General features: G+C 48.4%; 1 protein-coding gene across 2 annotated transcripts in view; it reads right to left on the reverse strand.

Moving 5' to 3' along the window:
• Nucleotides 1-26,479, reverse strand: part of LOC138570265 (uncharacterized) — a 326,232-nt gene that overhangs the window by 238,546 nt on the left and 61,207 nt on the right. Inside the window, exons 3-4 of one of the 2 annotated variants that reach the window (XM_069649032.1) lie at nt 20,176-20,517; nt 7,823-8,089 (exon numbers count right to left, since the gene is read on the reverse strand). In XM_069649032.1, coding sequence (XP_069505133.1) covers nt 7,823-8,089; nt 20,176-20,517 — 609 coding nt within the window. The remainder of the gene's footprint in view (nt 1-7,822; nt 8,090-20,175; nt 20,518-26,479) is intronic. The other variant, XM_069649033.1, reaches the window with a different exon arrangement.

Consider the following 26,479-nt stretch of genomic DNA (forward strand, 5'->3'; position numbering starts at 1 on the left):
GTGTGTGGGATAATGTTCACACAAAGAAAGAAGTGTTCACAAAGTAAGTCAGGATGTTTAGGCCGTTGCCTCCCTTCCCCCCATATTTTGAGCACGGGACAAGGCGGGACAAGGCGGGTCTCTCGAGCAGAGCGCACTCGTGGGCTTCTTCGGGATGAGGTCACAATTCCTTTTACCAACATCAGGGCCTTCTGTGCTCAAGTCTCTTTCGTACAAAGTCTCTTGCTTCAGAGGGCCTGATGCACCATAACAAAGAAAAGTTTATTTCGTTAAAAAAAACCCTAAATCAGGCGGTTTTCTCTTCGCCCGGGATCCAATCCTTCTTTAACAATTAGCCTCCCTAGGTCGGGTATGGACAAACTTTAATTTGCCGGCAACAATCAGGCACAATAACTTCACGGGTGAGTTTTATTGTTCACCCCGTATGCCCCACTTCCAGGCTTAGATCCCCTTTTAACCATTAGTCCCCCTCTTCCGGGCTCAGACCAATTTCAATTCTTAGGCAATCAAAGTCTTCCGAATGTGCCCAGGATTTAACTTCACCCGCTGAAGAACCACTTTGATTTCACTGTTCAATATTTAAATGCTCTCTATATGGTACTTAACTGAGTTTTCATAAAGTTCAATTGCACACAAGTTCTTTGTTCATACAATGTTGTCGCTTGCAACCTTGAGCCTGTGGTTCTGCTTTACTGCATTTGGCTAATAAAACATAATAAAAGCAATGACAGTATGTATATGCATCTGCCCTCTAGCTATAGAACTGTGCACGTATGTTCTTCATGTATACAAGTGTGTGCTTGTGTGATGCAGTGCAGGACTGCAAGTGTGCTTCATGTCTAACCCTGCTATGTTGTGGTGTCCCTAATGACGTCAGTACCATGGCTCCTTGGTGCTTAGTCGAGGCTGTCTGTATAGGTTTCTCTGTCCACGATCTCCGGTTCTTTCCCTACACATGTAAACACTTGCATTGTATTTGGTCTGCATGGCTGGATGAAAGGATACCCTTCAGTGTACTTGTCAATCATTGGTGCAATCGAGATTCGTCCAAAAAAAGATTGGTGGCTGCAAGCATTTCTGGCCTTTCATCTTGAGTTGAACCTGGGGGCGAGGAGGGGCATCTTTGAGACCCTCTCTTCACGCTCAAGACGAACTGTCCATGAGAAAGTGTTTGTGTCGGGAAGGGGAGGGGGGGGGGAGTTGAGTTTCTAAGTATCCTACCTGGTAGGGGTATGTCATCCTTTCATCGATACCCGTTTTTACGACAGGAGTTTTTCCGCCAGAAAAAAGATTTTTTTGTTTGGGGGTGGGAATGGGCATATAAAGGGATGGGGGCTGGAATTAAAAAAAAGAAAAAAAAAAAAGTAAATGACGGGGGGGCTTGGGAGGAGATCTACCCCGAAAAATAATTTGTAAAAACAATTGAACGTTTCCCAGAAAAAATTCAGCAGAAAAACATCAGGTGTCGATGAAATGACATAGAACACTGGTAGGATAGGGAAAAGATGTCTTAAGTAAGGGGATACTGTGTCTCACCCTTCGGTGTCCCACTTCCACTCACCGAAGATCCCCCAGCCGGTGAACCTCCTGCACTGGTACACCCCCAAGAATTGGATCCAATAGCGATGGCCGTGTCCCGGCCACCTCGATGACAGATCCCCGGAACTAACAGGTGAGACACCTTCAGGTTTCTCAGAGTGCATATCTACTTTGTGTGTAATACATTCCTCTGTTAGTGCTACGTTCATTAGCTGAATACTTTTGCCATCTTCATCTTTTCCACGTCCTCCTCTAACGGCCTGGGATAAGGGCAGTATGGTTGTCTCAATGAGTTTCTCGCCGGTGCAGTATTGGGCTGGGGTAGGGGAAGAAGCGATGGATGACATACTCATCTGCCTCCCAACACCTTTGATGATAACTAAGAAGAGGTTGTAGAGAGGGCTGCTCAGTGGTTGTTGAACTGAGCCCCACCTGACAGTGTGGCGGCACTAGCAGGGTTCTCTGAGTACACATTAGCCCATTTGATGCCGTGTGCTTTCTAAAGGGACACAATGTGAGGATTTCTGCAAGACATTTTCAGGTTAGGTAACTCTGTAGCGCTTAGATGCAAAGTAAATCTTATGCTTGGGGGTCCATGGGAAAAGATCCTGGTTGAAAAGTTGGTTTCAACCCACAAGGCTAGAGGCAAGGTGGAGGCTCTCGGGTGAGCCCCATATACCACCTCTGGGGTCAGCAGAACCCCACAGGTGGTGGTGACCATCCCTCAGTTTCTCCAAGGAGCCCATCGCCTAGCCTTCCCAAAGAGACGTCAGTGTTCAATGCATAACCTGATAAGCCATCATGCCCCATTCACTCCATGCACTCTGCATTGTTGCGTAATGCAGTGAATTCACTGTGTTCTTCTACCATCCAGGAGTAGGGATGGAAGAATGTGGGCACTAAGACAAGCACTCTGGGGTATGCTCGGCCCTGTGGTGGTGTGGTTACATTCTGGTAATCTGTCACATGTTGGATGCTCTCATCTCCATCGACATCCCACTCTCTATCCCTCTCACTACCTCTCTCTCTTGGACTGACCACTCTCTTCTAGCAACTATCCTGAATCTCTCCTCTCCTCTGGCAGCAACTCACCTGGCACAACCACTCGGCTTCAAGATCACCAGACCCATGAACAAAGTGACAGTGGCTGCCTTTGCTTCCACCTACTCTCCTCCTCCCTTTCCTGCGGCTCACTCCCACCCTAACACAGCCCTCACAGCCCTTAATCTCCATCTCCAACACTCTTAATATTCTTGCCCCTGTCATGAGGGTCTGACTGAAGCCTTCCAAAAAGTGCAACTCTTGGTACGACTCTGACATGGCTGCCCTTAAACGCAAGTGCAGGCATCTGAGTGGAAATCAAATTCGTCTGGTGGACCATCTGACAAACTGGTCTGCAGCCTCCTTCAAAAGGCAAGGTCACTCTGCATCCGCTCCAAGTAAAGTTTTTATTCAAGCCTGCATCTCTGCGGCATCAAACACCAGATGAACTTTTCAAAGTCTGCAAGGAACTGGCCATTCCTGCAGCATACTCCTCCTCTGTCACTTCTACCCAGGCCCTCTGCTCGGCCCGTGCAGTACACTTCACCACAAAAACCCAAGACATCCTCTCCTCCCTTCCCTTCACACCACGGAACACACCAGCACCTGTGCCTCCCTTGGCCCCCACCTCCACTTCCTCTCTCTCGCTCGCTCTCCAGTCACACCTGATGGGGTCACCAGACAAGTCCGGTCTATGATGGTTTCATCCAAGCAAGTTGTCCCCTGCCCCCCAAAATCATCAAAGACAACTTTGACTCCCTCCCACCAGTCTTGGCTGACCTTTGCAACCTCTCATTTTCCAATGGAGTTCTCCCAACTGCTCTGAAGCACTCCCTTAAGCACCCTCTTCTCAAGAAACCCTCTGCTGACCCTTTCATTCTGTCAAACTACCACCCAATCTCTATTACTCCTTACCTGGGCAAACTCCTGGAGAAGCTGGCTATCTCCACACGGAATCAATCAGTTGTTTCCACGACCATCCGTCTGGCATTAGAGCATACAGAGGCATGGAAACTGCTCTTCTGAACACCCGTGAAGACCTGCTTTCAAACCTTGACACAAACACTCCCTCTGTCCTCATTCTCCTTCATCTCTCCTCAGCCTTTGACATGGCTAACCACAACATCCTGATCTCACAGCTTCGTGACACCTTGGGAATCACAGGTCAGGCTCTGGCTTGGTTACCCTCTTTTCTCTCAGGTTGCCCATCCCAGGTAAATCGAGGTGCCTTTCTCTTGACCATCACCCTCTTAACCTGTGCCATTCCCCAGGGTTCTAACCTATCCACCTGGTTCTTAAACGTCTACATGGCTGCCCTGGGACATGTGATTGCCACACCTCTAATTTCCAGTTTCATTTAGTAGTAAATAACCATGTCCCACTAAGCATGGCATAGATCTCATTTAGTAGTAAATAACTGTCTCACTAGCCATGGCATAGATCTCATTTAGTAGTAAATAACTGTCTCACTAGCCATGGCATAGATCTCATTTAGTAGTAAATAACTGTCTCACTAGCCATGGCATAGATCTCATTTAGTAGTTAATAACAGTGTCCCACTAAGCATGGCATAGATCTCAGTTAGTAGTAAATAACTGTCTCACTAGCCATGGCATAGATCTCATTTAGTAGTAAATAACTGTCTCACTAGCCATGGCATAGATCTCATTTAGTAGTAAATAACTGTCCCACTAGCCATGGCATAGATCTCATTTAGTAGTAAATAACTGTCTCACTAGCCATGGCATAGATCTCATTTAGTAGTAAATAACAGTGTCCCACTAGCCATGGCATAGATCTCATTTAGTAGTAAATAACTGTCTAACTGTCCCACTAGCCATGGCATAGATCTCATTTTGTAGTAACCAGCCTCCCTCGGGCCATGGCCGCCTCTCCTACCACTTGCATCATTTACAGTGAATGATTCTGTTCCATGCCCACTTGCTCCCATCCTCCCACTACGCCAAAGCACAGTGCCATAGCGGCCAGCCTTTCTGTGTTCCCCCATTGCTGTGGTAATTAACCCCGAGATTTGCCCACTGCAACATATCCCTGAATACAATTGCGCTGCCTACTCCCGCGATAATGGTTCCTACAGAAGCACAATGTTTTCCCATTGCCACAGAAATTCCGAAATGCTTGAGAATTAGGACATATTCTATGGCCTGGCTACCAATCGAGATGTACACCCATTCTATTTCTTAGTCCCACCCCCTCCACCTCCCAAACTACTGCGAAAGGTCCTCCTAGTATTCAGATGAATGGAGGGTGCTACAGAGACTGAACTCACAGTGTGCAGGCTGGATCTTTATGGGTGATGTGAGAAATACAAATGATTTCAAGTTGACAAGTAAGTGGTGAGTCTGGGGTATGTGGCGTGGTGAGGGACCCCTGGGGTGGAGCTCTTGGTGGAGTTCCAGGTGTTGGGAGACTTATAAATGCGTGAACAGATGGCAGAGCCACGGAGTGGTTGGGAAGGACGTGACTAGGCTACATAATGAGGATTTGCATATTCCTTGTAGGGCATCTGAAAGGGCTCTCCAAGTGCACAGTAAGGTAGATTGGTAATCAACTTGAACTGAATTCCCAGGATTGCTTGCTCAAGTCCTCCATATGTTTCTACAAAGAAAGTAGGCATGGACAGTTAGCCCACCTGCTGGGCTGGATCGCTCCCAGAGGGAGCTCAGGGGCAATGCGCTCGTCTTGGAAGCAAGGCGGCGTAGAGCAACACAGGTGCGATCCCGGGTCCCGCGCTTAGAAACCTCTTGGTATTAAGTGCGTTAGAAATAATCAATTACAATTAAGAGATATGGTACAGCACTGATAGAACAGGGGATACCTCCCGCGGTTCACACAGCTCCAAAAACTAACGTACCAAGTGTTGGCTTCTTGAAGTGCTAGCAGACATTTTCCCTGTGCATTCTTTGATGTAAATACTGTCTGGGGCATGATTCTGCGTTGACAACTTATAGAATATTTCTAGACCCAAAATTGGTGGCATATTCATGCACACTGAAGCTAAATGACTGACTGTGTGCATTGATACGACCATAGAAACGTTGTTAAGCTTCACACCTTGGGCCGCTTATTGTAACCCACAAGCAAGCCTCCTTTAAGTTTACTTATAGCGCCTTGTTGCCTGGAGGGCTGTAGTGCGCTCTAAAAATTCAAAATAAACAGAAATATTGGGCAAATGTCCACTGTGTTCAACCTTACCCACTCTTTGCATGGGTTCTACTGTAGGTACTTCTTCACCCACTGTGGGCAGAATTTGGCCACTCAGATGCCTGCTGGCCAAGCAGGTCCTCATCTAGCAATCTGTGGCAGATCATTCTCTACGGGATCTCACGTTTGGCCGGTCATCTAAAAGCATATCACGCATCCTTGCAATTATCGACATATTACATGGTGGGCCAACGCCATGGTCATCATGGCCTATTATAATTATAATTTAGCATGTATATAGCGCAACCCTCATGTATCTAAGCGCTGCTCATTTATCGACCTCGGAAGGATGAGTTGGCCCCGCCGGGATTCGAACCTGCGTCAGCAGGCTCCGCACAGATGTCTAAGCGAGCGCTCTACTTGCTGTGCTATCGGACCAGCTATAGTACAAGGTGGACTACACAGTCTTGTACTTGAGTGGTGAAACCAAGCTCTGTTATGGGAGGATAGCTTAGGGGCAACATGCTTGCCTTGAAAGTAAGACAACACGGAGCAACACAGGTTCGATCCCCGGGTCCGCGCTTAGAAGCCTCTGGGTATTAAGCACGTTATAAATACCCGATCATATGATATATTTACTGAAAATATATGAGGATGGTCTAACTCTCGCCTACCACCAAAGAACATGTATGTGTATCTCATGAAGGAGATCGGGTGACCTTTCATTGTTAATCTCTGTTTGCACTTCCCTTTCTTGCATGTATGCCATTTCCACCACGTAGCCATAGGTGACGTCTGCTGTTGCTCTGGATGTCCCCACTGTATTGAGTAGAAAAGTGTAAATACCTCGTGCAATTAGTGACTGTGGGATGTGTTCACAATGGAGTCCTAAGAAACCCTCTTGCTTTTACCTTGTGGCAATTCCAGGCAGATTCACGGTCATAGCCCCCGCGCTCTAGAATGCCCCTCCTCCCTGCATCCAAAATGAGCCGTCCTACCTTGTCTTTAGAAAAAGAAAACGGAAAACTGTACTGTTCAAAAGATATGTATAAGACTTTGCCGCTTGCCAACCATGACAGGACTGCATTTTATTTTATCGCCTGCTACCAAGTATGTAATAGCGCCGTGATACATCTGGGTCTGGGCGCTATCAACAAATAAAAAATGTTTAACAAAAATTTCATAGAAACCATTTGCACTACCACCATCATGAAAATATGTGTTGGTGGTAAGGCAGCTACATTTGAAAGAAGAAGCAGAAAATGGAGGCGGAAATGCTAGGTCTGTCCCACTTGCCCCCTAATCCCCCCCTTACAAATCCACCAGCATTGGTGGTATCTGAAATTGGCGGCTGTAAACACTTACAGCCATTTATCCTGATCTGCCCCAGAACTAAGATGACCCCCCCCCCACTGTCTAAATGTGGAGAGGAGGACCTGCGCTTTAGGGAACCTATCGGAATTGAGGTAGGAACCCTCCTTTAGGGCTTCTCCCCACCAGAGCTATGAGGTGGGACAGAAGGAGGTCCATCCACCGCTGAAGGCCTTCTAAATGAATCTTTCAGAGCGCACGAGTAGCTGCTGCATGACACTACACATGGTGCCCAGAGGACGCAACCTCATCACCACACCACCAGAACAGCAGAAGAAAGATTTAACAGTGCACCTGGACAGAAATTAAGTTTGGGGACATGTAAGGAAGATGGCGTCATGAAATCCAACAGACCATAAACCACGGGCACATCTCTATCTTGAGCGCGACTCCTGTCATTCCCTCAAATACGTAATACCCCACAACTGGGCATCTACCAAATGAGATCTCAATTTATAAAACAGTAAGAGGTGTCCCCGAGTAGAAGGCTATGAGAAGACGCTACTAGCAAGCTTGATGGCCAGGTGTTTGGAAGGAACAACACATGCCATCAATAAGGCCGCAAGCAGTTCCCCTGTTTTATGGTCCCCCTCAAAGCAGGACTTCTCTCGCTCCTGTGGTTGGCTTGGATAGCAGACAGAGTGCACGGCTGGCCGGGTGCTTCTGGGAGATAGACCACGCCACCTATACACACCATATGCCGTACCTTCAAAAGTCAAGGGGGAAGAGGATTCATTCCAGTAAAGCTGGTTGCTGGCGTTGCATGAGAAGGTTGCACAGTCGCTCTTCTCCACGTTACCGATGTACAACTGGCTGCGGTCCTTGATCTGATACAGCGGGCTATCAGGGAGGGCAGCGCCATCTTTCTTCCACTCGATGGAGTCCACTTCGTCTGCAGACACTTCGCAGACAAGCTCAACGGATAAAAGAAGCGGGTCGACATTGAATCTGATTTGGGGAGGCGGCACTGGACCTGAAATTGAAATAATTTGACTTGTTAATATGAACACCACACAGCATTGCCCTACACAGGCAGGAATGCGATGCCCATACACAGGATACGTGGATCGTATTCCCCCCCCCTCAGCCCTACCTTCCCACTCAATACCACTTTCTCTGCTTGGAATCTGGGGGGCGGGGGGCTTTAGTGTAGAGCAATCCACACTGGATTTGGATGGTCTTTTGGAACTGTCATAGAAAAGGATATTACAAACTCCCCATCTACAGAGTTGTTAGAGACAAAGAAAGACTACAGGCCACAAACTTGACCAATGCACAAAATCCGACCCAGAAGTCTACAGGTGCACCTTCAATAGCATTACCCTAACCCCAATATCACCACCGGACCAATCCCGGGATTAGATCCCCATCTAGTTCTGACCTTGGAGCACAGCAATGGGAGGCCAGGTAAAGCGTTCACCCACTACAGGGTCTAAAGGTAACAGTCTCCATCAGCCAACAATATAATCAAGAACCACGTGGCACTAGTATGTTGGACTATTGCCCCATAGAAACAGGCAAAATACACCTGAGAGCACAAACCTATTATTAGATTCACTTGCAACTAACTACAGATGCAGTCATAAAGAGGATGCCCTCTTGAGAAAGCCTGCGATGCATTACGGCAAGGTCTGCATTTACACAGAAGCACAGCACCAGGAATAGCTTTACTCTTCAAGTTAGCGGTTAAGGTTAGAGCCAGAGTATGGCCATCTCTCTAAGAGAGACGGGAAAAGAAGAACTTAGCTCAGATAACAAGTTCAACTATGGGGGGCTTCTACCATCATTCAGCTCATACGTGTCAAAGGATGAACAGAAAACGTAGACGTCTACCTTTTTGCCGTTGGTAGCATGAGCGAGGGGACAGATTAACTCTAGAGAGGGAGGTGAGCTGGGAAACTTCCTAACAATACAGCACAGCAGACTCCAAACGTAATGTCCATGCATGGTATGGTGCAAGTGAAGTCTTTCCTTAAATACACATTCATTAAAACGACACATACCAAACACACGAAACACAGGTTGGCCATTTATACTTATATATAGGGCTTAAAGTTTTCTAAAATTCATTGTCGTTTACCCGACACTGCGACACTTATTCGGCTCCACCGCGCATCCTTAGGATACCTGGGCTATCAATTGGATTCTTCCCTGATGAAGAACGTGCCGGTAATTGATGGAAGCCCTAAATTTACGTGTGTTCGGTCAACATGCACTCCCCGCATCCCCACCCATACTCCCAACCAAGCTCAGTGATGAACAAGGGTGGGAGTGGTTGCAGGAACGGTTTGCTTTGAGGAAGGCCTCAGGTTGAACTGCCACTATTATTAGCTGGAACACCAGGGGTTTTAGCCATTGGTTAAACACGGGGGGGGGGTGGGGGGGGGGGTTTCAATCGGAATGACTGACTTGAGGTTTTCATGCTCCAAGAAACATGGTCCACATTTTCTATACAATTTGATGGATATGTCACTCTTCAAACTATGGCATCTAAGGGTGACCAGGGTCGTCCGGCGGGTGGGCTGCTAACCTGTGTTACGTCCTCCCTTAATAATTCACCAAGACATCCCTGGGGGAAATTTATTGGTAATACAGATACAATACAGGGCGCACATACAAATCCTGCTTGTAAATGTATATGACCCCCCCCCAGGGCGCTTTACATACTGAGGCCATTCGTGAAAAACAGGATGCTCTACTGCTGGCTTGGTGTGCGGCTGAGAAATCTGCTGCCGTGTTAATATGTGGAGACCTAAATGCAAAGTGCATTGACCCGGTGGGTGGCGGAAATTATGCCTGTGTTTTTGATTGTAGTAGCATCCCCTCAGTTAAGCCTAACAAAAAGGGAAATACGTGGTTGGCTTATTGTAAAGATTAGAATTGCACTATGTTAAATGGTTGTACTGTGGTGGCATTCCTGGCCGGATGACATGGGCTGTGGGTTCTAAGTGCTCGGTCCTAGATTATATTACGAGTCGGACATCTCAATTATGTATTACTTTGAACACTTATAGCGACCATGCCATTCTGAAGTTGACACTGGAGAGTGCTGTGGGTGGGGAGTAACACACAAAGTGCTGTTAGAGAGGTCATCCCTAACCATGCTGGGAATAGTGTGCGATTGACCAAGTATAAGATCGATAAGATGAACTCCCTGTCCTTCCCTACGGATCTCAATGTTAAACAGGCTCTTTGGGGTAAAAACCCGCAGGCCATTGAAAATTGGATCCGGCAACTAACTCACACCATTGCAAAGAGCAGCCCTGTCACTGGGATAAGATGGAGGGCGGGTGGTGGCACTTCCTTTGACATGAACATCAGAGATTGCAAGCATGCCATGCGGCAAGACATTAGATCCCTAAGATCGACTAATGCTGCCCTGGTAGACATTAGCCTGATCATGGTAAAGATCAGGGTTATAAAGTGTAAGTATCGCTCTTGGCTACGCTATTATCAGAAGTCTCTCCAGATAAGCCAATGGCAGAAGTTTGTGGAAACTGAGGAGCAGAGATAGCCATAAAATATGGCACTTTTTGGCATCAGCTCGGGGTCGGAGGGGGGACAGAATCTGAGAATTCTCAATCCCATTGCTGGGGAGACCTGGGCCCAATTTATTTCTGAAAAATGGTATACGGAAACTGTGTCCACTTCTAGCATACTTGAGCAGGCTGAGAATTGGCCTCTCGCCCAAAGCTATAAAATTGTTTCAGTCCATTCTTAAACTTAAAATCTTCTAATGCACCTGGCCCTAATGGCAATGCCAACTCCGTATTAAAGAAAGACTTGAATAATTGGTCCCAGGCGTTGCTTAGTCTCTATTCCCGGGTTTGTAAAGCCTGTTTAGTGCCCTCGTCCTGGAGACAGTCTGTGTTGATTCCTGTACACAAAAAAGGGGATAAGGGAGTCACACAAATTATCGGTTGCCATCAATGCGTCCAGTAGGATATTCACGTCCTTGGTCTTAAAGGAACTGGAATCTATCAAACCTTGAGCTATGCACAGACAGGCTTCAGACCTGGGACAAGCACCACTCCTGCTCGACCTGCTGATAAATAACACCATTAGTAGTAAAGAGGCCACTCTGTACATAGCATTCGTTGAGCTCTGCAGTGCCTTCGACCAAGCGGTGCTTGAAATCCTGTGGGCCAAGCTACAAGCCACTGCCTGACTGGATTTTACTGATATTGATTTCACTCCATACAGAAAATACCACCAAGGTCCAGCTAAATAATTAGGGGGGATTGTCCGCTTCCATCTGTGTAAATAGAGGGGTAAAGCAGGGATGCGTGGCAGCTCCCATGCTCTACAACCTGTACATTGCAGACCTTCTCCCGTGCATGGCACTGAAAGCCAAATGTCACCCAAAGCTCGGTGACTTGGCTACTTGTGGCATGCTTTATGCTGACGATTTAATCCTATTCGATCGAAGCACGTCTGGCATCAAGAGCATGCTAAATTAATTGGCAGTATACGCAGTTCAATTAGGATTAACAATAAATTTGGACAAAACAAAATTATTGCCATAGTTAGAAAAGGACCAAGCTGTTCGGGCATGGATACTGCTCTGGGCTCGATTGCAATCACAGGAACCTATCCCTATTTGGGTTTGGACTTTGATGCACTAATTATGAGACGATAATCACCCATCGAAAAAAGGCGAGCAAAATTGCTTACACTCCAGGCTAGCAAATTTTCTAAGAGTATGGCAGGCCTAAGCATCTTGGGTATCCCCTCTATCCTGTATGGCCTGGAGGCCTTGGCCATGCAGAACCTAAAATGATTAAACATCTTAGATGGCCATTACTGGCACACCGTATTGGGGATTGGACCGTCTTGTCCTATGCAGTATATACGATTAGAACTCTGCCTCATCTCCTTGAGAGGCATTGCCCTGCATAAACTGCTGGCTCAGGTGGGTGCTAATTTAGATACCGAGAAGCACTCCTGGGGACAACTTTAAATTATTTTTCCTTGAAATTGACTGGCCCTTTGCTAAAAAGAAACGTATCCCCTTTATACACCTGAAAAAATCTTTTGCGCACAAACTGAACAGATGGGACGGAGGTCGAATTACAACCATCTGCACAGTTTGAAGGGATATGAGACCGTATCCCATGTGATGCAAAGGTATTGTTAGCCACAACCTTACCTGCTGCTATGCCTGGACCCGGAAGTGAGGCAGTTATTTTAAGGCTGCGGATGAATCAGCTCTCGGTATTAGCTGTAATTGGGCCTCGACAGGGGGTGGCACTGGAGGAACAAGTTACTTACCTGTAACTGTTGGTCTCCAGTATGGATTCACATGCTCATGAATATTCCCCTTCGTCAGGCTGGGAATCCTCGGTAAAGAAAAAATCAGTTTCAGTTTTGTTTCTGAACTATCTTTCTACTAGTAACCAATCACTGGTCTCTGGGTCATACTGCCCCCCAGCCAATGACTGCCTCCTACCTAAGCCCCTCCTCCGGCAGCCATCTTCAGATTTGGTAGCACGTAAAGTGGCAGCAGGACCAAGAGAAGAGCCGCAGAGGGGTAGGAGGGAAGAGTTGGCATGTGAATCCATGCCAGACCCATGCTGGAGAACAACAGTTACAGGTAAGTAACTTGTTCCTTCTCCAGCATGGGGGTCTGGCATGGATTCACATGCTCATGAATATAAGAATACATAGCAGTACACACATGCTCTTAAGCATCTCTTACCTCCTCACCAGGCTCACCTTAAGCGAACAGGTTGCGCAGCACTGCTTGGCCGACTCTGGACTCCTCCCTGGAATCCCGGTCGATGCAGTAGAATCTCGTGAAGGGGTGCGTCGACCTCCACGTAGCAGCCCTGCAGATGTCGAGCAGGTGCACACCAGACAAGAACGCCGTGGTAGCAGCAATCGCTCTGGTTTGAATAGGATCTCGGACGGCCGGGCAACGGTTGGTTTGCCAACCGGTGACAGTGCATGATGCAGCCGGAGAGCCATCTGGAAACGGAAGCCTTTGAGAGGGCCTTGCCTTGGTTCACAGGTCCAAAGTTCACAAACAGTTGTGATGTCATCCGAAAACTCTTTGTGCAGTCCACGTAGAACTTCAGCGCTCTATCTACATCTAGAAAGTGCAAAGTCCTCTCAGCCAGCGACGAAGGTGACGAGAAGAAAACAGGTAACACCAAGGGCTCGTTGAGATGGAAGTACGACGACACCTTGGGCATGAAGGAGGGGTGCGTCCTCAGCACCACCCTCGTATCGTGAAAAGTCAAGTATTGAGGTTTACAGGAGAGGGCCTGGATCCCTCCCACTCGTCGTGTGGAGGCGATGGCCTGTTTTCCACGACTAGAACTTCAACGGTGCCGAATGCAGAGGCTCGAATGGCAGCCCCATGAGCCTGGACAGCACCATGTTGAGCTCCCGCGCTGGGGCCAGAGCCTTCACCGGCGGGAACCAGAGAGATGATCGCCCAGGGGTCCTGGAGTAGCGGGAAATCACTGCTAGATGGATCTTGATGGAGGCGTGCGTCAGCCCCGCCTTGGCCAGTGAAAGTAGGTACGGCAGCACCTGAGGGGCCATAATCCACAGAGGGTTAATCTTCTGTGTGCGGCACCAGACAGAGAACCTCTTCCATTTGTGTCCATAAAGTCGAGGGCGCCCTGGCCTTTGCAAGCACCTCCTTGCAGTCCACCGGCATATCGTACCCTCCAAACTCTAGCGCTGCAGGAGCCAGGCCTGCAAGTTCAGCAACGCCAGATTGTGGTGGAGGATGGCGCCTCCTTCTCTGATGAGGAGATCCGCGTCCGTCGGCAGTTTGACTGGGGGGGCGCTGACATGTCCAGAAGGTCCGGGAACCAGATCTGCTCCAGCCACGCTGGTGTGACGAGGATCATCCTGCACCGGGACCGTTTGAGTTGGTTGATGAGTCGCAGCAGCAAAGGCAACGGAGGGAACACATACAGAAAAAGGCCGTCCCAGGGAACTAGAAGGCATCGCCCATACTTCCCGGCTGGGGGAACCTGCTGGCAAACCTCTGGCACTTGGTGTTCGCCGCCGTCGCGAACAGGTCGATCTGGGGATTGCCCCATCGTCAGAACAGGAGGTCCACTTGATCCTGCCGCAATTCCCACTCGTAGCACGAGCACAGCTCCCTGCGGAGTGCGTCGGCGATGGTGTTTTTTATTCCTGCCAGGTGGAAGGGTACCAGAAACACCCCTTGGGGTACAGCCCAATGCCACAGATCCTGGGCCTCCTTGGATAGGGCTGGGGATCTGGTGCCTCCCTGCTTCCGGATGTGGTGGTGGTGTTGGTGAAGATCCTCACCACCTTGCCCTTGAGGGACGGAAGGAATAACCCGAGGGCCCAGAACACGGCTCAGAGCTCCAGGACGTTGATGTGTAGTGACTTCTCATCCAGCAGCCAAAGGCCTCTTGCATGGAGATCTCCGGAATGAGCCCCCCATCCCGCCATGGAGGCGTCCGTCGTCACCGTCTCCTGATGGGCCGGAGTCTGGAAGTTCACACCCGCCGTCAGATGCGCATGGGTGTCCCACCACCGGATCGCTTGTCGAAAGGTCTCGTTGAGCAAGATCCTGTCTTCGAAGTTGCCCATCGCTTGCATCCAACGGGCGTCGATAAACTCTTGCAGTGGTCGCATCCATAGTCTGCAAAGGCGCACAAGGTAAAGGCATGAGGACATCAAGCCGAGCAGGGACTTGACAGACCTCACCTTGGCCACGCCCATAGTCCACAGCTGTTGCACCTTGCCTAAGATGCCCCTCGTCCTCTCCTCCGACGGAGATGCTAGTCGTGCCCCTGTGTCAAGCTTGGCTCCCAGGAACAGGGCTACTTGTGACGGTACCAGGTGGGATTTTGTGAAGTTGATCGAAAATCCTAGATTTGAGAGCAGTTGGACGGTCTTCCTTGTGTGTTCGACGGCGAGTTCCCTTGACTCTGCCCAGATGAGTCAGTTGTCCAGGTATGGGTAGACGTGGATCCCCTGTAGGCGCAGCCACGCCGCCACTGGTGCTAGGCACTGGGTGAACACCCTGGGTGCCGACTTCAGTCCGAAGGGAAGGGCCTTGAACTGGTAGTGCCGTCCTTGGACTACAAATCGCAGAAACATTCCATGTTTTTTCAAGATGGGGATGTGAAAGTAGGCGTCCTCCACGTCCAACGACGATAGGAAGTCACCTTCCTCCAGTTGTCCCCGCACGTGCTGTAAGATAACCATCCGGAACTTTTGGGACCCGATGTACTTGTTTAGACGATGAAGGTCCAGGATGGTTCGCCAACCGCCGGTCTTTTTCCTTACGAGGAAGTACCGCAAGTATAATCTGGAGCCCTGGAGCCCCTTGGGGATGAATTTGATGGCCCCTTCTTTAACATCACTCGTACCTCCAGTAGTAGCTGTGGGACGTGATTTTCCTTTCTGGCCACAAGTGGTATACAGGGACACTTTCTTAGAAAGTGTGCCCACGGGCCAGAGCATCCAGCACCCAGTCGGTGGAGATGGACTCCCACACACTGACGAGGTTCGCCAGCCGGCCTCCCACTGGGGTGCTCAGGTGGGGGCCTGACGCCGTGGCCAGTTCAATCCTGCTTGGCGGCGGCCTTGCCGCCCTGGCCTCCTTGGTGACAACAAGCTCATGCTTGCTTGCCGCATCCCCTGTAGGCCTCCTGCGACGAGCCACCAGGTGGTTTGTCGAGGAGCTGCCGCCAAATCCCTTGGATGCCCCTTGCTTGCCTCCAGAACCCCAAAAGGGCGGCCGTCGTTGCTGAAGAACAAGCCGTCTCCGCGTCGGCCTTGATGGCTTGCAGCGACTCGTCCACGGCCTTGCCAAACAGGTTGTTTGTCGAAGGGCATGTCCAGGACCCTGGTCTGCACATCCTGACGGAAATCGGTTGCCTTGAGCCAACCGCGCCGGCGAAGGCAAATGCTGTTGCCCATCTGACGGAAGCCAGTTTCGGGGATGTCCGTGGCCACCGTTAAGACGTGATCTGACGCCACCTCTCCCTCCTGTAGGAGGTCTAGGGCCTCCGCCCTCTTGCCTTGTCGTCCGGTAGGAAATCCAGTAGGGGAGCGATCTTAAACAATAGCTCCCTGTCTTAACGGGCCACAATCGCGAGGGCATTGGCCGCTTTAATGGTAGTCACCGCCGACGAGATGACGAGTCATCCCATGGCGTTCAGTTTTTTCCCTTTGCCGTCCGGCGGAGATGTCGAAGTTGACACCGCCGCCCGGGCCGCTTTCTTCTTGGCTGCCGCGGAGACAACCGAATCCGGGGTAGGCTGTTGCCCTAAAACACATGGGGGCAGAATCCAGAACCCGGCACCTGTCTCTCTTGGCAGGGGCCGTGGATGGGTTCTTCAGGAGCAACAGCCCCTCGTCCCAGATGTTGTTAAGTAACGGGACCGAGAGGACTGTCTTCATTTTTGGCCTCCCGTCATTGATAGAGGAAACCTTCCTTCTTCTCCACGGGGCAGAGCTGGAAGAGCTCGGATGCCCTGGCGATCATGGCGTGGAAGGAGCCAATTTTGTTGGGGCGGGGAGGTGGTGATGGAAGGTCCATCCCGTCGTCACCACTGTCGTCGTCATCCGTCCCCGTTGTGGCTGTCTCTGTTCCCATATCATCCCTCGGCTCAGGAGACGGAAGAAGGCTGTGCAGGCCGAGAAGGCTGGAAAGGAGGGGGTGGATGAATTCTCCTCTGCTTGTTTGGAGGGCTTTCCGACGGTCCAGGCTCCGCTGGGTCATCCGTTGGTGATAAGGGCAAACTTGTCCTTATCTCTGTACACAAGGCCGGGATCGCCATCAAGATTGGCCCCGAGTTGTCTTGTGGTCCAGGGACCGGCTGAAACGGGCACGACGGCTGGGGAGTGGAATCCTCTGCCTCCATGAGTTCCTCGTCGCCACTGCTTTCCTCGTCTGCCTCTTCAGGATCCTTCCCGTGAGACCGGACCTCCTTGAACTTCTTGCTCAGGACTTTCATGACTCCAGCCAGTTCCTCTTCAGAAGCTGTATCTGTGTCCTTGATGGCCACCGGGACCCCCCTCTTTTGCCGCTGGGGTTTTCACGGGGGTCTTATCGATGGGCTGAAAAGAGGATTCCCTCCGCAGTGGCAGGGAAATTCTGGGCCTCGAGTTCGCCTCCACTGGGTAGCTTCCACAGGCTTTGCCAGGGTCGCCACAACTCCCTCGATAGAGGCCTTAGCTGGGTGAATCAAGGCCTTCACGACCTTGGATGCGCTTGAGGCCTTCATCTTGGGGGGAGGGTCACCACCCACTCCCCCTCGGGATCAACCGGGACTTCTCCCATAGCTTACCCGGGTTCTCCGCTTTCCTCTTCCCCGAGCCAGAGCGTTAGCTCGCGGTTGATGACGTCAGTGAAATTGCGCCCTGCCTGGCAGCCAAGTCGCCCGACCATTCGGTGCTCCCGGTGCCCGCAGATTTGCGGTGCTTAGCCTTTTGTTGGGCCCCCGTCACCGGAGCACCCTCAAAGGACTTAGAAGGCCGCTCTGACTTTTTTCTCACCTGCTGCTGGGCTCTTCCCCTCCAGCCAGTTGGTGCGGCGGACACGACGATATCTCATCATCCGCTCGGACATGTTCTTGCAAAACGCACAGTCCTTCTCCACGTGCGTTTTGTCTTCATGAAGGCAGTAGAGACCTTGAGAATGTTCATCCTCCTTGAAGACATTCTGCAGTCTGCATCCAGGGCAGCTCCTGAAGGGCTTAGGTCCGGGCGTCTGGTTTACTTTTTCCTGGGCCATGCCCAAGAGGGGTAGGCCTCAAAGATCATCCGGAAACCTCTGAGAAGTAAAACTCAATGAAAATTCCACCCTTGAGGGGCGTAGAAGAATCCGAAACGGGTCCCCGTTGATCAGGAGTAGAAACGGTGGAGCTTGAGGCTCGATTGACTGAAAAATGAGATGAAATCCCTTTGAAAATTCGCAAAACGCTGTAAAAGCTCGAGAGCTATAGCACAAGGACTCCCAACTCTTGGACGTGTGGTAAAAATCTGAAAATGGCTGCCGGAGGAGGGGTTTAGGTAGAGGCCAGTCATTGGCTGGGGGCAGTATGACCCAGAGACCAGTGATTGGTTACTAGTAGAAAGACAGATCAGAAACGAAACTGAAACTGATTTTTTCTTTACCGAGGATTCCCGGCCTGACGACGGGGAATATTCATGAGCATGTGAATCCATGCCAGAGCCCGTCCTGGAGAAGGATAGGATCCGTGAGTGCCCTGGCGTCCTGGATTCAACAAGACATGTCCTGACTTTACGCCCTAAACTGGGAGCACTCTACATGGCCATCTTTGGGAAATCGGTCTATAGATACGAGGCTATAACTGGTGCCTCCTTTTGGGACTTCTGCTTAAACTCTGCTTCAGTGGCATTCCAGCTTGCCTTATGTAGGCTCTGGACACACGTTAAGTCTTTTCTTCCTGCTTCAAGGGTCTAAGGATTGATCTGGTTTTTTGATGAAAATGTGAGGTCTGTAACTAAGGGACTTATATTTTGCTTATTATCTATGAGATTATTTTAAGGTCATTTAGATTTGTTATATAGGCTACATATCGCAATGTCTTATGATACGAAATATGTTCTTGATATGTCTTTTATGTTCTATGTTTTTACGTGTCTTTATGATTCCGCTTATGTTTGTGTAAAGTTAAAATTTTGTATTATACCACAATGAAGAAATTATTATTATACGTATATATAGATTAAATAACAGAGTATTAGTCTTTGTAATGCCTATGGCTAAATTAAGAAAATTGGGTCTTAATATGGAGGGGTTAAAATAAGGGGTGGGGGCGGGAATAGATACATAATAGGGGTTGGTGGGGGTGGGCAGGGCGTAAAACAAAAGAATTCAGAGTTTTAAAAAAAAATATTAGTTAAAAAACACATCGAAAACAATTCTGTCGAAATGACATAGAACATAGAACCGTTTCTTTTACCTTTTGAGTTTCCGCCAAATGAAAGGACATGGAATGGTCATTTATCCAATTAACCCCTTTGCAAATCGATTGTATGGTAAACAAATTAAAGCTGCTTAAACTAAATTGGTTTGAAGGAGATAAGGGGATGGCGAGCAGTGCCTGGAACGTCTTGTGATTTAGACTAGGAGGAGCACAGAGGATGTCAGTAAATGAAGTACAGGGAGGCAGCTTGTGTGCGCCACTGCGTCTGCTTTGATAAGACCTTCTCATTATACCAAAGTTGGTCTCATCAGTTACTCCGGTCGCATGTGGAACAGAGGGTGCACATCACGTGACAGTCTCGATTCATGAATGTGTCAAAACAACCAATCCCAGGCCTGGATTAAATAGTGACGATGTAGGGGACCACGTGTTAGCGGAAGGGGTTTAAATGCGGTGTGGCCAATCGGTCCAGGGACTATAGGGGGCATCATCATGTTCTATAGGCGGTAGCCAATGAGGCTGGTGGGATAACATTGTAACCTATATAACCACATTTTGTCGTTTCCTACTGTAACGCTGTGGGATGCTTCGAGCTCTGTGTCAGCTCAGCTCTACGGGACCATCTGAGACCTTTTGCACGTAATACACATTCTTTTCCCTTGCAAAGCAGTGCAGTGATCATTTGGCCTTTTGGATTACTATATTGTTCGATTTTTGGGTTGCTATTTATTTACAATTCCAAAAAGCTGTGATGCACAACATGAAAAATGAGTTGAACAAAAAATGAATTGCCACAGCGTTACAAACCCCAGGCTAATGATACATGTGTGACTGGCACTGGTGCACACCTTTTATTCACTATAAGAGAACCCCAGATGCTTAGCATCTACTCTCCAGTTATTAAGAACCAATGCTCCGATCCATAGGTCTGCTATTATTTTTATGCTATGTTAAGCCAGATTTCAGAATCGGGTGCACGTGGCATGCTTTCCCTCATACACCAACACGCCGCGCTTACACTGGTGCATCCGACACGCCACGCTTACACTGGTGCATCCGACACGCCGCGCTTACACTGGTGCATCCGCCACGCTTACACTGGTGCATCCGACACTCCACGCTTACACTGGTGCATCAGACATTCCGTTGACCTTTCACTTACCAATGACAGTCAAAGCAATCCGTTTGGCTTGCCTCTCTTCCAAGTTGATGAGGACTTTGTACAGTCCACTGTCTTCCGTCCGCACGTTCTTCAGGAGCAGGGATCCATTTGCAGGGAAGAAGTCGACCCTCCCCGAGTAGTGTGGCCTGACATTAAGATCATTGGTGTGTGTAAAGTAGTCCACTATGGCCTGGGTCTCACCACCATTGTGAAAGGACCACTGCACAATCCCACCATCCTCATACGCTGGTGCAGATAAGAGCACAGAGGACCCCACGGCAGCAAGCAGTTGTTCTTGGGCAACTGTTGAAGTTGGATGCATTATTAGCAAGGTCCAGATCACTAGAAATGAGACGACAGGTTCTGCGTTAGCATCTTTGAATTCTGCCATTCTAGAGCATAATGAGGTCAGGATCAACAATACAACGTAACTATAACCCCAGCGCTGACTCCGCAGGCCTCCCACAATGTAGAAACATACACAAAAAGTAAGACGAGTCATGGGCTAATTCAACTGGCATGTGGCCCACAATTGGTATGATCCATTCACACAGTAGGGAGTGTTCCTAGTGAAAAAGGGATCCAGAGAAATGGATGAATTCCTCATGTTCACCCATTTGGCCAAGGAAACCCCACCAAGCTGGGTACAGAAAAGAGCAAATCCTTGTAGACTTTCATCTACATGGAGGCACTCGGGAGGACTCTAAACAGTTCCATGTGATGTTAACGAATCAAAGAATAATTAAAACATATTGATTTCTTTTTGTTTTTCAATCTTGGGGGTCTCCACAACCCTGCCCCCATTTCCCCAGATTTAATACCCCACATAAAACACCTCCCCATCCATTTTAATTCAGTATTATATATATTTAGGGTTCATTATAAAAGTGATTTATTATTGGGAATTCGTTAAAATCACTGTATTCCCACTAAACCATTCTGAATATGGTCTACACCACAGAATCCAACCAGCAAAGGCAGCCTGTAAACTGCAGAGCGTTCCAGGTAAAGGCGAGCCCAATAATGATATGGCAAAGATCTATAAAATTGAGCTATAAATGATCAACAAGATTATTAATCAATTCACATGGGAATTGTCTCTCTCATTAGAAACCTCAGATGCAAAGTGATGGGCTGCATTCAACATACTGTATGCCACAATAAGGTGATGCACTGCGATGCAAAGGACACCATCACAAGCTGCGCGCCCGCAGTGTGGCACATTGTGTGGCTTCTCTCAAATGATACATCGCCAATGGGCATATGTTGCCAATGTCCGGATGTCTTTATCCTGCCCGCTTCACTAGAGACCTCCATTGCACCAGGCTAAGGTTGGAAGGCTTGTGTCCGGATGTCTCTTTCCTTTACAGCAATACACTGCCAGCTTCACGATAGACAGCCATTGCACCCGGCTAAGGTTGGAAGCCTGGTGTCCGGATGTCTCTTTGCTTAGCATCAATACACTGCCAGCTGTACGATAGACAGCCATTGCACCCGGCTAAGGTTGGAAGCCTGGTGTCCGGATGTCTCTTTCCTTTACAGCAATACACTGCCAGCTTCACGATAGACAGCCATTGCACCCGGCTAAGGTTGGAAGCCTGGTGTCCGGATGTCTCTTTGCTTAGCATCAATACACTGCCAGCTGTACGATAGACAGCCATTGCACCCGGCTAAGGTTGGAAGCCTGGTGTCCGGATGTCTCTTTCCTTTACAGCAATACACTGCCAGCTTCACGATAGACAGCCATTGCACCCGGCTAAGGTTGGAAACCTGGTGGAGCTATTGATTTTAGGCATTTCCTTTTCAGTGCTATGTATTTAGCGGGGAGGGTGTAACGCACTCACTTTTTCTCCGATGATGTGCATGGTACAAACTTTCCGTTTATATCGCTCATTTTGGATTTCTATAGCCAACTTCACACATCCCCGGCTAAAAATGGAAAACGACTGGTAGGATCAGCTTTGGTCTCTGTCCTTACTCCTCTGTGTGCCACCGATAGTCTGCCTCTCATTGCAAATGTAGGTCACTTACGAGTGAATTCTCCGAGTCTGTGCTCTACTTCACCCATCTCCCAACTATTTCTATGGCCCTCATTACAAGTCAGGCGTTAAGGGTTTAACGGCGCCGTTAACCCTTAACCCCTGATTCACACTTTAACGCCTGCTTTTTGCAGGCGTTAAAGTCCAAGGCGCTAAGCGACTTTGGTGCTAATTACGGCACTGTAATTTACGGTGCCGTAATTAGCGCCTTCCCCATCCCCATTATGCCCTATGGGGCAAAAATGGGAATGGGGAAGGGCGAATGGTGAATAACCGCCCCACTCACCTTGGAATGCGGCGGTAATTCCGCCATCCACCATGGCGGAATCCGGCATGGACCATGGTGCTAATTGCACCATGGTCCACCGCCTAACTTGTAATGAGGGCCTATGTGTCTAAGGCTATCGAACAAATGACTTCTCTCTCCATAATGTTCCAGAGATGGCAGCCAGGCTGCTGCTTGAATGAGCCCATGACACCCTTGGCCCCCGTTAGGCAAAGTTTGCATGCAGTACCCTCTGGGACCACTACACACAACTAGGACTACAGGTGTAAGCAAAACCAACCTTTGGTACAAGTTTGTACCACACAGTTTTTGGTAGCGAGCTGAGCATCCAGGCTTATCTCAAGAGTGAATGTGAGCTTGTAAGGTGTTACAATCACAAGTATTCAGATAGACACTTATACTCAAAGTTTCTTGGTAAAACACTTCTTAATTTATTACACAATCATTTATAAACCATTCACTAAATGAGGCAACCAATATCACACAAAAAGTATACTACAATACTGATTGCTAAGCAGTTGAGCCCCCTTAAAGTCGGAGCAAAATAGCATAAGTTAACAAAACAAATATTACAGTTACTTTAAAACAGTGCAATTAGTTTGAGTTCACCAGAGAGTTGATTCAATGCAATAGGTAGGCCAAAATCAATGGGCTAGTGTCTTGTATAGTAAAAACGGTTCTTGTCTTTAAAACAGAAAAGTCTTCGCCACGGTTCTTAGAAGTAGTTCACGGTAGAAAAGTTCGTATGATGTGTCACAAGCTGACTAGGCCTGCAAGTTGCCAAAGTTCCAAAACTTTCACGGTGAAAGGTAAGTTCTCTTGGTACCTTATTTTGAAGAAAAAGATGCAGCTGAAGACTTCTGTTCCTGGCAGTTCCTGTAGATCTCACAGTTCCTGAGCCTCAGTCGTGGGGACAAGAGGGAGGATGTTGGGGGACTCCTGCACTGCACGGGGACGGATCACAAAGCTGGCAAATCTTCAATTTCGGTTGCTGTTCTTCAAGCACACAAGCTGGTGTCCTTCTCCCTTGTTAATCCTAACCAGCTCTGAGAATGGTATCCAGGTGGCTTATGAGTTGATTGGTCCTACCAACTCAAAGGAAGAAGCCTTCCTTTAAGGGCTTCTCTGTCGAGGTGAGCTTGGCGATTCGGACCTGCAGCAGGGCTCCACTAGGCAAACCAACAGATCAGTAGTTGCAGCAGCCGTCCTCTTCCAGCTCGTCTTTGGTTCTTTCGTTCAAGTAGTCGACTCTCCCTTTCAGTCCAAGAGACTTGCCTTTTAAACAGTTTTCTCCCATTCATTCCAGCCTAGCTGCCACTCACCCAGCAGGGTGGCTGTCTTTGCCGGACAGTCAGCCAGCCAGCCAGCCAGCCAGCCAATCATGCCAAAGTGCATTTGGGTCTCCTAGGAGACTAAGCACGGGGAGTTTCGGGCACCGCCCTCACTTCCTGCCCACCGCAGACACCCAGGTACCAGAGGTGGTCTTCAGTCCTGAAGCCCACCAAAGGCATAGAAACAAAAAGGGACCAAACCTAGTTTGGCGCACAAAGACAAACACTAGAAGGACCTTTCCAAAAAGAAATGGCGAAAAAAGGAGACCAGGACCCGTTTAAACAAAGAGGGCTCAGACGCCATCTTGAAAATCATAGCTCCCTTGATTTTTAGCTACCAGTTTTCACTTTCGGGAAACATCATGGTAGTTTGTTGTAAAACCACTGCCACCAGCCATTTCAATAGGAAAGGGTAGCATTTGATCGCTACATGAGTTTCTAGACACCGGGGATACTACGTGACGCCTGCAGCACTCTATAAGAAGATAGTGTATGCTGGGTCTAGGAATTTAAAAAGACTAGTAAAGTCAATTTAACTTTACATTCTCTGGGAAACAGTAGTTTATCCTACAGAATGTATTTAATCCTTGGGACAGCCTAAAAGGCGTCCCTGTGTCACTGCACTGAGGGTGCTGTGGGACACACATGAAAAGATGATGCCTATGGAGTAGGTGAGGCTCCACAGTCTATGAACACAAAGGTGAAGGGAATTAGCACATTTATGAGAATTCTCCCTAACAGCCACATCCTTCCCAGTCAGATCGTAGCATTCCGAAATGATCCCCCCAGACAGGGTCTGTTTATGCACAGCCCTGCCAGCACCAGCATAACCCACATCAAGCTTTTCAACTTTACAGAAGTCTCTCGTCCGAAAGACGTAGATGTGGACGGCCAGCCAATGGAATTGCTGCTCTGACAGGAGGGTGTGGCAGAGGAAAACAAAACATAGTAAAATGGACATTATGAGGGTCACGAAGACCAAAACAGGAATAAAAGGACAGCCTCATTCCGATCAAACACAAAGTAAGGATATTTAGCAGATCATGCCAGACGTTCCCTCACCAGCCTCATGGAATGGAGGATCACCAGGATAAATCACATGAATGGTGAGCAACCTTAAACATGAATGCAGAAGATCAAACAGTGCTCCCAAGCAAAATACACTCAGGTTGGGCTCCTAGATGAGAGTATACCCAGGATGTTGGCCGGGAAGCCCCACTTCCTGTATCGCAGACTCTCAGCAGCAATGCATTAAAGTTCAGACTGATGGGTTTCGGATGGAGGACACACCCCTCCAACTGGTACAGGTAGTCCACTCTCGTCCAGGCGCACCAGGGTTGGGGGTATTTCAGGTGGACATGTTCATAAGATCGAGTACCATGTCTTCCGGGTCTTGTCCAGAGCTATCAACAGGCGTGAACCTGAACAATTGCAGTCTACTGAGAACAAGTGGAATAACAGGGATTATCAGGTGCACAGAGAAGACTGAAGTTCCACTCGACTATCAACACATCCCCAAAAGTACCCTGATATGGAAATTTACTGGAGCACTTCCTAGGCAATGGTCAACCGAGGTATTCCATTAGGTAAGAATTAGTGCAGTCAACTGGCGTGGGACTATACAAGACTTTTCTCCTTGGTATTAGGTAACCCACCTTTTAATATAGGCCTGTACTACACAAGTTGTTAGTGTGACTGAGTAGCCAGGCGTAGCTTAAGAGGGGTAATGTGAGCTGTATAGCTGTGCAATGAAACCAGTAAATACAAGTATCCAATTAAACACTCACACTTAAATTTATATAATAAATATTTGTTTATACGCAAAAATATTTAAAGCATTCTTTAAAAAACAGTAATTAGCTCAAACATTAATCCCAAATTAGGATTCAATTCAAACAGCGAATAATAAAGCAGGTGCGTAGTCATTCATATGTTGCACATGTTTCAGCACCCGCAGGTGACGTCATTTGAGGTCAGTATAGCATGTATATAGCATCACCTTTGCAATATTGAGTTTTTAAAAGGAAGCAAAGGTTAGGGTTTTTAAAAGGAAGCAAAGGTTAGGGTTAGATCAGAACAGACTGACAGTTTATAAGAACAGATTCTCTCAAAGGGATGTAGGCAGTCAATTATCCCAGCTTTAAAGTGTTCAGAATTTAAAACCTGTAATGGAACAAGCACTGCCAAAGCCAATAGGTTCAGAAGGAGGCCTTTAGGGAGCCAGGACAGCCAAAGTCAAAGTTTTGATACTATTTAAGAACATTTTCCTTAGAAGAAGAGCAAGTGTTCAAAAGAGAAATCACAGCAACTCTAAAGGAGTCACCTTTAGAAAGCACAAGCTGTAAGGCCAATGCAGGTAAGTTGAAGTCATCATAGAGAAGGGTTAAATGGCACTGCGAAAGATCGGAAGCACCCCAAATGGCAAAAAGGATAAAATACCCCCAGGCCCCACAGTACCTTGAGAATGAAGAAAGTGTTCCAGCTGGTTGCCGTCACAACGCAATGCAGTAGACCTTTGTTCCTGGTCCTTGGTCGTGGTGAGAGAAGGGTGGACGTCTGGCAGGCTCCTGCAGCAGCACTCGAGCGAGACAGTCTCGGCAGCAATGGATTTCAGTTCATTCAGCAGCTTTGTGGTTTTAGCGTCTTTT

Source organism: Ambystoma mexicanum, chromosome 2q (genome assembly GCF_040938575.1).
Source record: "Ambystoma mexicanum isolate Mex_15411 chromosome 2q, UKY_AmexF1_1, whole genome shotgun sequence".
Lineage (NCBI taxonomy): Eukaryota > Metazoa > Chordata > Amphibia > Caudata > Ambystomatidae > Ambystoma > Ambystoma mexicanum.